General features: G+C 38.2%; 1 protein-coding gene across 1 annotated transcript in view; it reads left to right on the top strand.

Annotated features, from left to right (window-relative positions):
- PRKN (parkin RBR E3 ubiquitin protein ligase) overlaps positions 1-17,646 on the top strand; it is a 675,490-nt gene that overhangs the window by 642,732 nt on the left and 15,112 nt on the right. Inside the window, exon 10 of the mRNA XM_066546681.1 lies at positions 16,455-16,541. Within this exon, the coding sequence (XP_066402778.1) occupies positions 16,455-16,541 (87 nt within the window). The remainder of the gene's footprint in view (positions 1-16,454; positions 16,542-17,646) is intronic.

Raw genomic sequence — 17,646 nt, 5'->3', positions numbered from 1 at the left:
CACTGTGTACAGTTCAGCGCTGAGATGTGTGCCCATCCTACCTTGCCTGTGCATAGAGGGAAGGCAAGAAAGGGATAAGCACAGCACTAGTTTCCTTGGAAAACCCCTATGAGTTTGGGCACATTTTGAGTGCAGAGGTGCACGTGGGCTGAGATGGCCCAGCAGGAACGCCAAGAGCACTGCCAACATGTCCAAGTATTTTCTTGTTTAAGAGATAAATTCAGTAGAGAAGGCATGAATAAAACAAGATTTGCAAAGACTTGCTGTAGGTTGACTCATCAGTTTGCAGGTGTAAAAAATGATGTATTGGGAAGGCTTCATATAGGTAATCATGTGTTTTAGTTGCTTGGCTTTATATATTTCTAATACAAGCTCTTAGAAAATCTGAATGAAATAAATGTGCTGTGCATTAGGAGTAAAGTCCTAATGAAAAAATTTGCTTAAACATCCGCTTATACTTGAGAGCAATTTGAATGAGACTGTTCAAATGCTTTAAATTAGGCCTATTCTTAATGGGAACCTAATGTCTAGCCTGCTACTCTCAGGCATTAGACATCGCTCTCATTAAGAATTATGCATCTTAATTCCTTGTGTAATGCCATGTGTATGCATCCCTAGCAGCCATTATGTAATTATTCATCTTAATTCCTTGTGTAATGCCATGTGCATATATCTTTAGCACTCATTATGCAAGACAAAACGTCTTATTGGATCCCACAGCAGCAGTGGCATCTGTCAAAAATCAGCAAAATTCCTTTTCTTTAGAGGAAGGCTTTTCAAAAAATAGCAAATGTGTGCATTATTCCTTGACTTAAACTTCCTATTTTTTAATCTATTCTCATATTAATAGTTTTGGTGGTATATGCATACTATAAATATAGAAAAACGTGGATTTGCATCTTGTAAAGTTGTTTCCCCTTGGAAGCTTGTATGTGTCTCATCAAGAGCAGGTGCTGTCATGTAATTCTGCTGGGAGGTATGTGTGTGTGTGTATGTGCTGAGCAGACAGGTAGATGGTTCAAGCATCCAGGATGGTGGACAGGCTAGAGCAAATAGTTGTTAATTCTGACTTTTGAATCTTATCTTAACAAGTGATGAGCATTTAACAAACTCCTGAAAGTGGACAGTGGCTCCTCAAGAGCTAGAGTCCACAAGCAGAGGCTGGATAAAATGAGCTGAGCCTAAGTGTGGGGTTAATTTCCAACTTGTTCCTCAAACATGAGACCGAACAAAATGTTGATACAAACCCTGAATTTTGTAGCTTTGGACAATTTTTAATTTAAAAGCATAGCACTCTCTGTTAATGGAAAATAGAGATAACTTGAACTGTAAGTCAAATTGCATCCTTTTTCTGTTAATACCTCCCAGGTTTTCATGAACTACAATTTTCTCATAAAGCAACTGAGAAAAATGATGCACACTTGATTCTCCAGTGGGAAAATAACAGATATCACAACTTACAAGAGCAAATTAAAGTCCATCTATATTTGACAAATGTGATTTTGCCACTTCAGTACAAGCAGGCATGCTTTGCCTCTTTTTGATTTGCTGCTTATAGAAAAATTCCAAACTCCTATGTATCCAAAAATGAGATTGAAATCAGAAAGAGATTGTGTCACACATTTGAAGTAAAGGTATTACACAAAGGTAAGACACCAGAAGACTCCAAGCAAAGTTTTCGTACTGATCCTTATTTATCAGCAAGCTACAGTAATAGCCCCCAAATACAGCAGTAAGACAACTGAGAGCTGCAGTGGTTTTGGGTCATTATTGTTGAGTGCTTTTAAGACAGTTTGCCAAAGTAACTTCTTTTTGTTTTCTGTGTGAGCTGGTAGGTTATCTTTGAAGCCAAAGAACAAAAATACAGTGGAGTCATACACTAATTGTGGCTATTTTCTCCTGTCTTTGCATTAAACTCCCAATAGCAATGTAATTTGAATTTTGAGGGGGAAAGGTAAAAATATTACAACATTTCCCCCCAGATTATAATTATTTCAAGGATAATGATACATTTCTGTTTATGAGAGACCCAGGGGTATGTTACTTTTTCCTTTGATTTGTGCAAAAATAACCCCTCCCAAAAAGACCCAAAATACTATGATTAGCAACAGAATAGAACCACATGTATGCTTAAGTAGTGGGGATTAGACACACATTAATAATTTCCTCAGGATCAGTTATATCTGAATAATATATTTTTAAAATATTCTTCCTTTTTTTCCCCCTTGGTTAATTATCTGCTTTCTGTGCGGGTCCTGAATACAGAATTTGATTCATGCTACCCTAATTACCATTGGCTCATTTGCATAGAATGCCTGAAGGATGTACCTGGGGAGGTAGAAAGGGTGAGTGTCTCCAAACACTCACCTTCCTTTTTGTTCCTATCACATGAATCCACCAGAGTCTTGTGCCTTCATGGCTGGAAGGCTTCCAGGTGTGGCTACTTCCAAGTCTTTTGAGAGCAGGGAAGGGGATGAGAGGAAAGGATGATACACCTTGTGTTTGACAGTGGTATTGTTCTTTGTTGTTGGTAGAGTGGTATTGTTAGCTTTGTTATAGTTGTATTATTACTTTTATGGAGTTCTAACGGCAATTATGAGGTTCTTTCTATCTTCAGAAGCAATGTGAGAAGAGTAATGCTTCCAGGTATTAACAAAAGGAAAATTAATGTACTGGGAGAGAGGGAGGGGGAAAAAAAAAAAAGAGAGAGCAATTTCAATAGCTTTAAGACAAAAGGTTTTTAAAGGCTTGGGGAAAAAAATAAAAAAAAATAATGAATACCTTGAATTTTGTTTCAGGAATGAAATCAAGAGAGCCAAGATGTAAATGTAGCTAGAGAAATGGAAGGGAAAAGTGACTTTAGATGGAATGAACAAGAACAATAGTGAGAGGGGGAGAGCTCAGGAGGATGTGCATTACTGCAGCAGAATATCTCAAATGAGAAATATTTAGGTATGTGCTGTTCTTGACTAGTGAATCTTGATGCCATACAGCCATATGAATTCATATCCTAGGTGTCAGAAACAGGCAGGTAGGCTCTGATCCTGAGCAGCTGTAAATTAATGTAGCTCCACTGGAGAAAATGGAGTCATGCCCATTTGCATAAGCCCAAGAACTGGCCATGATAACAAGAAATTTCATATATAATCAGATCATCAGACCACAATCTGATTATCACATAAGATGAATTCTTGAACTCCCTTTCTTATTAAAAACAAACAATAAGCCGTATCACATTGGTTTCTTAGAAGCACTACATGAATGAGGAATTCTTCAGCCATGCATGCTTATTCTAAAGGCCTAGATAATTTGCATTGCAGTCGTCAATTCCAGAAACTAAAAAAAAATACCAGTTCAGAGTTCTGAGAACAAGACCTATTGGTAGGCACAGGGATGTCCTAGAGGTACTGGTTCATGCTTTCCTAGGTTTCAGGCAATTTGTTCTATTCCAGCTGGTATTCAAATGCATTATGTTAGATTTGTCTTCTTGGAGTGGATCTTTTGAAGCAAGACTGTTTCATGCATATTTTTTTAGTCAATCATAAACTGCTTTTATACAGAGCTCTGGTGTACTCCCATGTTATTAAGAAGTTCCAGGTTGGAGTCATCCTTCTGTACTCACCACGTGCAGATACACATTTCCTTGGGATTTAAGGATTGCATCTGCTTCTCTGACTGTGCTGAGGAAAGGGTGAAGATCTACACTTTGGTTTAGTGTTATTTGTTGTGCTATCCAGGGTGTAATTGCATATCATTATGTTTAGTAGCAGTGAAATATACTACTTGTGGGTCCTAGGCCTGCACTGGCTTTTTCCATGTACTTTCTCACCAAATTCTGTGCCCAATTCACCAGCAGGCCCACACTTTCCTTGGTCTTCCTTTTGTTGCTGATATACTTGCAGAAATCCTTGATGCCTTTTGTGTCCCTTACCAGGTTTGAGTCCAGGTGGGTTTTGGCTTTTCTAAGCCCACATTTGAATAGTGTCTTTATAGTCCTTCTGGATCCTTGCTCCAACCTCTAGCATGCTTCATTTGTATGTCGGAATGTTGTCAGGAGCTTCTTATTCATCAAGTGCATCTCTTACTATTTTTAGTTGACTTCCTGATGGTCAGGATGGACAACTGTTGAGCTGGAGGAGGTGATCCTTGAACATCAGCCACTGTCCACGCCCTTGTTTTCTCCAGGGCTGGCTACCACGGCACTCTTTGGCCCTAAACAGGCCAAAGTAGGTTCTCCTGAATCCAGATTTATGGTCCTGCTTTTTGCCTTGTCCTCTCCTCTCAAGATTCCAAGCTCCATCAGTTCAGGGTTGCTGCAGCCTAGGCTGCCTCCAGTCTTCACACATGCACCTCGTTCTTCCTTGATGGAAGTGCAGCAGACCATGGCCCCTTGTTGGCTCCTCCATCCTTTTTGTCAAGGAGTTGTCATCAATGCGTTCCAGAAACCTTCTAGACTGCTTGTGCCTTGCTGTGCTGCCTCCCAGACAACTAGAGAAATGTGGTGCTTCTTGGGTGATTTGTAGATGTCAGAAATCCAAAGAAAAGTAAGAAAATTGCTGAGCAGTAAAATTATCTTGATAAACATTAAATATTTTTGGAGCACATTTTTTGTAGTCAGGGATCTTGCTACCTGTCAGTATAAGCTGATACAGGACAATATTTGTGGGTTTTATACACATGTATCTGTATTCAGAATCTGAATGGAGTTTGTTTTGCAATAAAGTGTTTATTGTGTGGTTCTTCAAAACGGTGCTGAGACAAGTGCCAAACTGTATTTCCTGTAAACCAAACAATGTTCAGAGCTCACATTTCAGGGATCATTTTTTGGTAGTCTGTATAATTACTTTACAGTAATGTCTAGGATCAACAAACCAGAAAAGAATTAGTTTGAAAGGTCAGACAAGAAGTCACATTATTGACTTGGTATATACATTGTGAATACAATTAGCCCAGATTCTGTAAGTTTGAAAAAACATTCTTGTTTCAAAAGAAAATAACCTGATATCACACAGCTAAGCTTTGCATTAAAAAGAAGGTACAGAAATTGAGGTTTCCTTAATGGGAGCTCTGCATTGTGACAGGGTATTCCTGGCATAAACCAATCCAGCTATCATTGTTTTTTGATTAGGCCTTTTTTTTCAGGAAGCATCTGCTTTGTTCCATGAAAGATGGAGCATGGTATTTTCATCATTATTCCAATGCTTTCTCCAGCAGTGCTTATAGAACATTTCACAAAGATGATCCTCCATTCACAAGAACCAAATATGATGGTTTTAAAAAATACTTGCAACTTCTTTCAACTTCTTTCTCACTTCTAAACAATATTTATTTTAGTTTATTCCCTTTTCAGAGTAATTGAAATTGTAGATCCTTGGTCTAAATCCATCCTTCAGAGCTTGAAGTTGGTGGAGTTCCAAGGTCTGTCTACATCTAATTTTAGACTGAGGCTTAACACCAAGTCTTCATCTGTCTTTGAAATTTATCCATAGTTTCTCAGTGTTTTTCAGTGTCAATATTCGGACTTATAGACACCTCCAATTAGAATCCTTTCATGCAAGGGTTTTTTTTGTTTTGGTTTTTTTGGTTGATTGTTTGGTTTTTGTTGTTATTGGTTTTGGTTTGGTTTGGGGTTGGTTTTTTTTTTTTTTTTGTTGGTTGGTTGGTTTGCTTTTGTGGGTTTTTTTAGTATTTTCAATAAAGTACTATTCACACTCAGAATTTGAAAGAAGCAGCTATTGAACTTAGTGGCACTGGTCTTTGGCAAGCACATGGATTGGGTCTGATGATTGTAGATTACACCCTAATTTTAAAAGATTCACTTCTTCATAAGACAAACATAAATTAGAAGTAGAATAAGGACTTGAGGTCATTCTTTCCCTGTCCCCTTCAAAAAAAGCCAAACAAAGAGAATTTCTCTCAGAGAAATCTTAATGCTCCTACTGTGGTCACTGAGAGGGAAGGCACGCTCACTGGGTCCTTGTGCAGAAGCTAGGCATTTCCTGAGAACACAGAGACACACAAATCTGCTCCTTATTTTATGCTCACCCTAGTACATAAACTAGATGTGTGTTTACAGTTCTAAAAAGCAAGTGCTACAAATAGGAAATAGCATGAACCCAATAAAACACTTAAAACAGCACCACAGTTATCCCAGATACATTATTTATGCTATTTTATTTTCTCAGTGGTCATATTCAGAAGGGTGTTCTTTTTACAGGGCTTCAGCTGTTACCAGATTCAAGAGAAGATGCAATGCCCTTGAAACAAGGAGCACCCCTTGCTCCTTTTTCTGTGTTTTAGTGCATCTGAATACCATTTCTTCTTCATGAGACTGTCTTGTCAGGAATGTTTTTGTGTGTATCAGCTGTTAGTAACCCTGGACTGGATCATAGCTGTTGACTATGATTTTTTCAGAATCTTTTTCAACTGCAAAATCTTAGCCAAGCCAGCTTGTGCCGATTCCTGTGTCATTGCTGCCATCTTCGGGAAGTTTCCAATATTGCTGGGTGGGCTTTTCTTAATGTAGATGAATTCCAGCAACCGGGAGATGAATAAAATGTACATCTTGCACATTGTTACAAGAACACAGTCTGAATGGCACAGAAAAAAAGGTTGTATGTGGGATGTCTTCATTCTGTTAGGGATATTTTTAAAAACATTCAAGGAAAGGAGTGTCCTGATTTCTGTTGCAATTCGGTGTGAATTAAGCACTGGATAATTGCCTAGCTCTCATCAGCTTCCCAGCCTGCATGTTCAGTAGTTCATTCCAAGAACCACATTAATGAACCCATCAGATTTCCCAGTCTGTTTGCACATATAAATGTGCAGCTAGATGCTCAAATGCCCAGGGCATGCATGCAGAGCAGCAGTATTATCATATGGAAATAGGTTTGTTGTACTTTTTAAGGGCATATTAATAGAACTCTAAAGCTGCTAAAGCAGAAGCTAAAGCCACAGGCAGTAAAATTCATTCCTCATGACATTGCTTCTGAACTGATATATGTATTCAGCAACAAAACATCTTTTTCAAACCTGGGAGAAGTGATATTTTAATGTAGCATTCAACTACTTTGTTGAAAAAAAAATCAAGTTTTTACATCACAGTTGTAGTGTTGCATGTTCTGCAGGAAAAAATAGTCACTCGGTTATACTTGTTATCAAATGCATTGTCTCACCCTTTCTGAAGGCATCTCAAGAAAACTGTCATTTTCCCTCTTTACATCCCAGTTCCTAAAAATAATGCTTTCTTCCATGTAAAATTTCACTACTTCTTTGTATCCATTTGAGTGATGACAACATACACTCTAGCTTTATTTTCTTTACAATGTGACTCATGCTCTGACTTTATCTGATCTGGGGTAAATACTATATTGTTCCACTAAGTGACAGAGGATTTCTACCACCATAAGTGGGAGAGGAAAGGAGTTTGTGTTTTAATATGTTGCTAAGGTTTTGTTCCTATTTTACTTTTATTTTTCCTTTTTATCAGTTTTAAGTGGAATGGTGCATTCTTTTATGATATAAAATAGGGAATTATAGGCACTAGATTACAAAAAGTCTTTTAAAAATCCCCATTTTACATTCTATATCTCCAACTATTTTAAAAGTGTTCCTCTTATTCATAAATTACTAATCTCCTTATCCCTTGCATCTACTTTCTAAGACATTCCATTGAATTATAAGGTGACAATGATACTGGGTTTTTTCAATGTTTCCTCATATAAATACTTTGTAACTTATTATGGAAATCATTTGTAGAAATCTTACATTAACCTGCACCACTTTGCATTTTATTAGTCATCCAGGCATGAAATTGCTAAACATTATACACTAGATAGATGTGATTAGGTGTCTCTACTACTTACTAAAGTTACTTAAATGGGAACAGATTTAAGTCAATACAGAATTGTTTTTTCTCTCCAGTGGGGCCAGAAAGAACCTAATACCTAATTAAATTCCTTTGTCATGCCTGTACTGCAGAAGGAAATAAGGGATGTCTGCAGTTCTGCATCCCAAGCAGTGCTGAAACCTCCACCCAGCATAACACAGCACCATGTAGAGAGAGTAATCCAGGTCCCAAATATGCTACAGCTGCATTAGCTACAGATTACTGGAATGGCTGTGAGACTTCCAGCAGGGCTACCCCAAAGCTTCTCAGCAGTGCAACCTGCAAGGAAAACTCAGTTTTTCCACCTGAAGAAAGAAGGAGTCTAGGCTGCTGCTGCACAGAAATGAGAAGGCAGAGAGGAGAAGCGGGTACAAAGGAATTAAGAGCAGAGGAGGATGAGTAGCTGTGACAGCTGGTCCTGAAGGAGGGGTCAGACTCCATGGCAGCAGCTGTTTCTGGGGCTAGGAAGAGCTCCTCAAAGTAGTAATGTTTAACATCTAAGGTCTTGTCAGAGTCCCTGTAACCTGACAAGCTAGAAGCCTTGCTCTCTCTGCTTGCTGTCCACAGCTCTGGCACAGGTAAGTAACAGGGACACGAATGCCTTGCAGGGTTTAGCAGCCTGCTGCTCTAGGCAGCTGCTTACTTGGTTTAAGCTTGTTTGGCTTCCTTTTCCAGCAGTAGTTTGGTTGGCACCTAACTGGGCATCCCTTCCTAGTGCTTCTGGGCACAATATTGTTCTGTTAAAGCTGTGCACCTCTACCAGGGCCATCTTTGCCTGTTTCAACAACCAAAGCCATGGTCTGCTTTGAAAATTGTGCAGTGTTTGAACTCATTTCTGCTTGGGTGGTCAGCTATCAGGTAGTTTGTTCAGTGATAACAAGATGTGACTCTCTTATGTGCACATAATAGCACAACCAACAGCTTTTCACACTTTCAGTATACCACACAATCTTGTTACTAACTCTGCTTTATAGACTTTTCCTTCTTATTTCCTGAGATGGGCAAATAAGTCTCACATCCTAGCCAACATGCTAAGAACAAAATTGTGTAATACCCATGTGTGTAGATATGGGTAGAGAAATCTGGAAGGAGATTCTCTCTTCTCCCACAGAGGCCTGAGGTCACTTCTGAGAGAAGTACCTGGATCTGACCCTGCCTTTGTCTTCTCTTCTATCCTTTGCAGTGCTTAGACTACAAGGCAACAAAGAGGGCTGGGAAGCAGAAATAAGCCAATCTACATAAATCAGCAAATCAGGCTTGGGGAGGTCTGGGACAGGTTTTCTGAGCTTATGCTGTCAGTTTAACCAGCCCACCTTTTAGGTTAATGGTTCCTGATATAAGGCAAGCTCCAGGACAGAATGTTTGGCTGTAGGCACAAACTCGCCAGCGCTTACTGAAGAGACTTCAGATGTAAATGCCATCAGCTGGATCTTAGGAAATGAGCCCACGGGTTGTTTTGCAGGAGACAGAAAGGAGACTTTTACTTCCAGATTCAAAAGGAAAACATTGAAATCTTGATGCAGTCCTATGCCTAAAGCTTTTTATGTTTATAGAAAATTGCCTCTTATAGTATTGATGGCAAATTGCCCTTAGATTGCAAAAGCTGCTCAGAGAATACAGCTGTATTTTTGAAACCATGTTTTGACAGATTGTCATCCTTCTCACAAAAGTTTGATTTTAGCTGAAATATGCATAGTAAATGTGTGTACTTTATTATAAGGAAAAAGACCAAAATTGCTCTGCAAGTACTACTATGCTTTGCAATTGCCTCATATCTGATAAAACTGGTGTCATTAGAAATGAATGCTTTTTGTTCCGTGGCATTTATCTTCATTGTAGTATTTGCAGGTTTTTCTATAACTGGCAATTGGCAAAGCCACAAATTCTGAGTAAACATAGCTTCTCCAGATGGTAAATACTCTGCTTTTAAAGTTTCCTGCTGTAAGGACAAGAAATATCAAAAGACAGGGTGTGTGGATGATGGTCTCACACTTGGTTCTGGATATAACAAAGTGCCAGAGGCAAAGTCAATCCAATACCAGAGATGCCTGGTTCACAGCAGCAGCATGACAAGGACTGTGACCTTCACAGAGGGCAGGGAGTGGTTTTAATTGACTTTGGATGGAAATAAATAACAAAGTTCATAGTATCAGAGTGAAAAATACTCAGTGTGTGTTTATGGAGGTCTGAACTGTCACCAAGATCCAAGTCCTGTCTTACTTGAAAGTCATGCAGCATGGTAAAGTCATATTCTGTGAAATCTGAGGTTTGTGCGCTTTTCTAGAAGAAAAACAAAATCTTTATGTACTTCTCAGTCACTGTAACATCATTTGGACTTTGGAAAGTGCATTTGGAAACCATATTTTTCTAAATGGAAACCCTACAGAGAGACAACTTGGGTCATTCTGTTTGGCACTTCCTGATTGCTTTGATTTCCCATAAGGCATGCTCATATTTTCAATATAAATGTTTGCTCCAGTCAGCAGCCTATAGTTTGACTACAAAAGCTCATTTAGGATTGAAACTTGGTGCCCTATAATATTTTACATTTTCAAGGAAGTTTTTTAACCAGATGTTGCTGTTGTCCAGTGAAGATAATTAATTTTTACCTATCCAGTGTTTTGTTTGTACTACTATATAATAAAACACTCTTCAGGTTACAAAAGACTAGTTAAAGAAAATCCTGTTATTCTGATAAAGAGCAAACAACTATACATTTTTTCTATAACATATAATTATTTGATGGTTGGAACTCAGGATATTCCATGTGATTGGTGACTACATAGTTACACTCCTTCATTATATTTTCATTTACAAAAGGGGGAGGGGGAAGCATGGAAATACTTTCCTGATTACTTCTGTTAGACCAAGTTTTGACCTTATGAAACTAGAATGTGGTTCTTTAGAGGAATGATCTGAGATGGCTATTGGGGAAGTCCAATGTCTAAAATCTGGAAATCTTCTTCTTTATGTGCTTCTATGTGATCTTGGACAAGTACATTTAGTGTGGATCCTCGGTGGCGTTTAGGTACACATATCAACTGAATTAATATTCTCCGATTTTAGGGATCTGTGGCCCAGGTTTTCTACAAATCAGGCTTCAGTCACTAAAACAGTAATAGCAGTCCTCTGTGGCTTCACTGGCATGCAATGAAGGAGGTTTTCTTACAGTTCCAAGATGTTCTGATTCTGCAGTGATCAAAGCTGTGCAAGTATTTTAGAATGTTTATTTTGCTTTGATGTGTAATACATAACCAAACTGGTTTTGAAGACATAAAAATGTCTATTTAGTTCCATATGTGTCTTAGATTATGCATGACTTCTCTGGGATTCTCTTTAGACTATACTTAGCCTTCTCACATTACAAGAGCACTTAAAGTGCATTTTCTGGCAGCTCAATAAATAATAGACTTAACACTTGTCAGCTGTGGTTTATTTCAGACCTAGCATGAATTATAATGTAGCACTCTTTTGGTTTGGTTTCAAGCTTGATTTTAGAAGAAAGAGCGAAGTAGATGTGTTGAAGGTTGATTTCTTGATGTACTTGTTTTCCTGAGAAAGAAGGTATAAGTTGTAAGCACTTTTGTTGTATTTTAAATGAAAAGGAGAAAAAAATGAAAGGAGATCTCTGTTGGTTTTCTCTGTTCATATAGTTATGGTTTTTAAGAATCTTTGCATTGCTTGCATACTAGTTTTGCTCCAGTACTGATGAAGATGTGATCCTGCCTGCATTCAGTAGCTTTTAATCTTCACAATTCTTATCAGTAGTGGAGGGTCCAGACAGCCACCACTGAATGAGGGATGATGAAAAGAGAAAAAATAGAAGTGATCTTTTTAAGATTTTACAAGTCAATATATTCTCACTGACAACAGGTCATAACAGAAGAAACTGATTCAGTCTATGATGAAATTACAGGTTTGATAAGAAAAAATAATTGCACAAAATCAATTTCTTCAAATCTTTTTGTAAGACTTCAGACTAGAGAATATTCTGATAAGGGATTCTTCACCATATTATATCAATAAAATCTTTTAGTGGGCTGGGTTCCAACTGATGTGGTTGGGGTCTGAGCAGGAGCATTTTCTCATCACTGCCAGGTGATGCACTATGGATGCCTCATCATGCTTTGGTCCATGAGGATTTAAGAACTGGCAGATCACAGAAAGCAATGTTTTCTTTGAAGAATTTATGCAAAGCAGGGCATTGGTAGCAGCATTTGACAGGGACTGTCATCAAACCTGTCATGATTCAATACTCAATAGTGATTCAGAAGTATATAAAAAAACTTTGCTGATGCAGCACAGCAATGATACAGATTAGTCAAATATAGCTAGTGACAAAAACAAGACAATCCTCAGAAAAATGCAATTAATATGATTTGGGGCTGGAGGAAAGAGGGAGGATGAATGCTTTAACCAGGGAGAAGCTTAGGAGTTTCTCTGTTTGGGTAAAACAAGCTTCAGAGGTATCTTAATTACAGTACCTAAGCACCTTCACAGGAAGAAAGTATGGAATACTGAAAGACTCTATTTCAGCAGAGAGATGCAAACCAGTGGCTGGAAGCTGAAGCTAGGAAGAGTCAAAGTAGACATTAGATACAAATTATTAAAAGTGATTTGAAGACACTGTACTAGAAGTATGAGTGCATCTTTCCTCACCTGATGTCTTTAATCTGGATGTGAATGTTGGCTTTGTAAGACACACACCTCAGCCACAGCATGGTCTGTCTTCAGTACAAAGCCAAGAGTGATAACTATATGAGGGAAGAAAGGATAGTTCAGATTTCAACATGGATTGCAGAAGGCTGGTAAGAAATCTGGGTATGTGCTTGAGTTTTGCAAGAAGTCCCTAGCAGTGCATCTGCAGTGCTGCAGATTAAACCTTATCTATGACTGCCTCACTGCAAACTTCCCTGCATTCTTCTGTGTAGACACGTGGAAGGAGGTAAGGATGAAAAAGAAAAGGAATATCTGAGTTGAGGAGTAACTTTAAAATAAAAGAAGGGAGCTCAAACTTGAAGCTTTGTGCAGGGAATGGGAGTATTTTATTGAAGTTGGAAGAAAGATGATTTTAATGGTATTACTTATAAGCACTATAGGGAGATATTATCAGAGACCAAGGAAAAGGCATTTGCAGTAGGCAAGGGAGAGAATGAGAGCTGTGGTGCTTAATCCAAGGGAAAGCAAATCTTTGAAATGTTGCGAAAAAGGAAATGGTAAAATCTCTACTTCTAAAAAACCAAGCAGCATAGCATGCAAGTGACAAACTCATTTTCCTTTCATTCAAAAAAAAAAAAAAAAAAAAGCTACATTCTGATTCTGCTCCCACTCCCAAACTTAAAACACTATAAATGGCCCAGTCAGGAATAACTGAGACTGAAGCTTCATTTTATCACCCTAGTTTTTATTCAGCATCACTGCAGACATCATCTGTGGCATTTGAATTCTATAGAAGTGACCAGAGTTTGGTCTGATTTTACCTTTTGTTTGAATAATCATAACGATAGGAGGATTTTAAAAACAGGATCTGAATCCCTGTTGAGGTTTTTAATACCGCCTATTCTGAGGTCACTGGATTTAGGATTTCTGCTTGAGTCTATCTCATACATTTTTACAGATATTCAAAAGCCTGTAATAGCCCACACACAGGTTATATTAATTTCCAGTGCCTAAATCCCTTAAGTGCTTTGGGGATTTCCCTGCTAATCCTCTTTTTAATGCAGGGGTAGGTTTGAACCTTTGGGATTTATTCTTTGTGTTGGTTGTTTTCCAACCAAAGAATCTTTCAAGGGTAACAGCAGCAAGTGCTAAATGCGTAAAGACATAGAAAGTTTATCTGCTGTTTACATTAACACAGCAATCTGCCAGTCTTTTTCTGGCACAAGAAGGAAAAGAAAGTGTAACTATTATTAGTAATTACAGTACTTATAGTAATTTTAAACACTTACTAATATTAAATTGATGCAAAAGTATTAAATCCTGACTGAACATCAAATCCTTTCCTTTCCAAGGGCCAAGTAACTGTATTAATATTAATGAAGCCATAAAATACAAGTTAACTGACAGCATTTTTGCAGTTGCTTACTGCAACTGTATTTTGTTACTGAAAATTTATCATATTTTTCATGTCGGAAAGTAAAAAATGAAAAAAACTATCACCAACTGCTCTTTGTTGTAAGTGACATGCCTTTTCTTTATGATGCATGCTTTGCCATAAAAAGGGAGTGCTTAATGCATTTCTGTTGGGAGATGCCTATTTATTCTGACAAACTGATCAGCCTCCAGGGTGTTTCTTTGCCACAGAACTGATTCTACATCTCATCCATTATCTAATAGGATGTGAAAAGAGTATCCTGTCACACAAAAAAAATCAGGCTTTGTTTCATTACAAGGATGTGGCAGGCCCACTCACAGACTTACTTGCTGGATATACAATTGTTAGTGAAAGGCCCAGTTATACACTCATGAATGTTTCCAATAGGCCTGTGGGGAAAACATTGGTAACATTGGTACTGAGGATCATTTATTTCAAAGGCAAGGATAAAATATGGCCTCTATAATGAGAAAATATATTTCACGTCTTAAATAGTACTGCAGGAGCTTATGAATTTTATTATTGTAATAAACACCAGTGCCGTATAAACTAGCCAGCCAAAATGTCTCTGCAAAATATATGCCCTGGTTATTTTTCTTCTCTTTCTTCATTATTTCTCCCTTTACAATGTTTATGAAAGGTTTAAAATTGTGCTTGCATGGGAAAAGAGAGATTGGAGTAAGGAAAGCAAGCTGAGGCATTGTGTGATAAGGCAGTGATAAAGTGCATACAAAACACTATCAGAGAAATGTTGTCAGTCAGATGTGCTCATAAAGAAATAAAGTCACAAAGGAAAAAGAGAGTAGGATACACAGTAGGAAATGCAATTAAACCCAGGCATAAACTTAAATGTTAAGGAATAACAACTCTTTAAGACCTTAGATATCCAGATGGAAACTCTCTACCCGTTTGAGCAGAGCTAACACACCTGAAACTTTTGACCACTAATGCCCTGCAAATCGTTGTTGTATTTAAATGATGCTGTATTACAACAATGCAGCCTCCCATACAACACACCCCACAAAAAAGTGCCTCCATTGTGAAGCTGTTTGCTAACCACCACAAGTGAATTAACAAATCAGTGTTGGTTGAAGTAAAACAAAACATTTTAGATCATTGACGAAATAGAGGAAGAAGTGACACGAAAGCAAACAAGTGATTAGGTTTGATATCTCTAGAAGTTAGAACACTCACTCCACTCCACAGCTCCAAATTTCCCTGCCTTTCTAAATAACAGGATCAATCCTTTTGGACTTGCACTATGCTTCTTTTCATAAAGGGCAGTTTCTTTAGCATGACAATAAAATATGATTGTCAGTGCTTTTTGGAAAAGTGAAAATACAGCTTGAAATAGTTCAAAATGAAAATACAAAAGCTGGAATTACTGGCAGACAAACGTTCTAGTGTCATGTCCTCCTGATATCCTTTATTCATTATACAAGAATGCAGCTCTATATCTAAAAATCAAGGCTGTTTTATAAGTCTTGCTTATAATGCCAGTCAGAGTGGCTTACCACTGAGAGATCTTTCAGAGTCTGGAGTTGCATCAAGACAGCATAGCTTTAAAACAGCATAAGAGACACCCATTCTACATTATTGACTTTTCCCTTTACCTGCAAGGACACAGAATTTAATGCAGCATTGATGGGTCAAAGATTTGACGCGTGTCAAGTCAGATATCTTCATTTTAGAGTTTAGAAAAGGCATCAAACCTGATACATATGAACCACTTTAGGTGGCAGAGGCAGTCAGACTGAGCTAGGGACAATTTTTTCACTTATCTGCAAAAGACATTACTTTCAATGAAGCCTTATGTAAAGAAAAATGTTATTCAAGGAGAATAAAACCAGAACAACTGCTAAAAATGCAATAACAGTCTAGAGGTAGATCCCTAAACCCTGCATTAAATATCCTATCATTGTGTTCTTTCTATGATTTTTTTAAACCATCCTATAAAGGTCTGTGGCAAGGATATAATTTCCTAGAAAATGATATTTCATATAGCCTTTTATAAAGTGGTCATCCCCTAGGAAAGTCAGCAATAGTTTTCTATAGAGAAGGCATTTGATTCAGAACTATGAATAGACTATTTCCATTAGCAAACACTATAGAGCAGAACAGCTTTTTTCAGCTATCACCCTTCTTCTATAAATAGATTTCACAGGAGGAAAAGCATACCCATAAACTATCTAGTATGACTTTATGTCCCTAAATGGACCATGTCGCAAAATCTCATTTTTTAATAATGGCATTTGCGTTACTTCACTGATGAAATGTATAATAATAACAGCAAAATTTTTGTTGTGTTAATGATCAGAGTGTATAATAAGATGTACAATTAGGAGGATTATGGGAATTTAATAGGAAGAGAAGGGCAAGGGATCATCTGTTGTATGACTCTTCATGATTGTAACCTGCTGTCTATGTCCCTAATGTGTTTTTATGACTGGCATGCTTTGCTTTGTTTCCCAGTCCGTGTTCTGCCGTGAATGTAAAGAAGAATTCCATGAAGGGGAATGCAACTCTCTCCTCAGCCCACCAGGAGCCATGGCCCAGAAGGTATGGATCTCACAACTCCTGATCATTATTCCTGGCCCAGCCAGAGTGACATTTGTCAAATGGGTCCTAATTATAATCCTAAGTAAAAGCAATTATGTTCATGCTGAATTACTCCAGCCGTCGGAGTTGCCGAACTGGCTTTGCGGTGGATTTCAGTCTCTTTGATTGATAGAGTAGCCGAGTTCTGTCAGGAAAACACAGGGCTCTGCCATCAGTTGATAAAGAAAAGGCCTTCCCAGTGGGCTTCTAGGGTTGTCTCTATTCAATGTGAACACTTTTGAAAGGCTTTGTATAGTCTTTCTGCCTTTCAGTTTATTTTCAATGCACCAGTCAGGAAATCATGTGGGTTTGGGCCGAATAACAGGGCTTTTTTACAGCCTATGCAGCCTATTGGTAATTTATGTTTTAGCTTACAGAAATAAAAAAAATAGATTGTCTAGGCTGCAAGCTGTTAGGTGATAATTATTCTAGGTTGCTCTACAATTTTGTAGCTATTGTAGCTATAGACCTGGAGAGGAAATAGTTTTTCTCTCCTGGCATTTGTCTTTCTTTGAGATTCAAGTTTTCCTTGAAATAAATAAATCATGTAAACCACAGTTTTTCCAAGAGAAAAAAGAGGGAGAGAGATTGAAAGAACAGAAAACATATCCCCTGAATATCTCACAGCTTGATGCCCAAGCTGCACCCCTAGGTAGCAGAAAACTGGTATTCAGATATCTGGCAGATTTGATGCTAAGAAGAAACTCAAACCCTGAGCCTCCACACAGTCCAATGTGGCAGATAAAGGTTTGTGGGCAGGTGCTGATGAGGGCTTGCATCCAGCCAGCTCTCAAGGAGGTGTGCCAAGCTCCTGTGACTGCCTGCAGGCAGGCTCTGTCTGAGGCTGGCTTCTGGGGACTCACCGAACACAGACTGACAGGGAGCTGAAATTCTCTTCTGAGTCTTTGCCATGTGCTACCTGGAGATGGTTCATAAGCTATACTTTGCAAACCTTGACCTGTGTAGAGATTCTTCCCTTTAACCTTTCTTAGTGAAGCACTTCTAATTTATAAAAAGCATTAGCATTAGTTGAGACAGAATGAAACAGCCTGTATCCTCCTAGTCA

The sequence above is a fragment of the Molothrus aeneus genome, chromosome 3, assembly GCF_037042795.1.
Source record: "Molothrus aeneus isolate 106 chromosome 3, BPBGC_Maene_1.0, whole genome shotgun sequence".
In the NCBI taxonomy this organism is placed as follows: domain Eukaryota; kingdom Metazoa; phylum Chordata; class Aves; order Passeriformes; family Icteridae; genus Molothrus; species Molothrus aeneus.
Note: the sequence above shows the minus strand (reverse complement) of the source record. Positions and strands in the feature narration are given on the sequence as shown.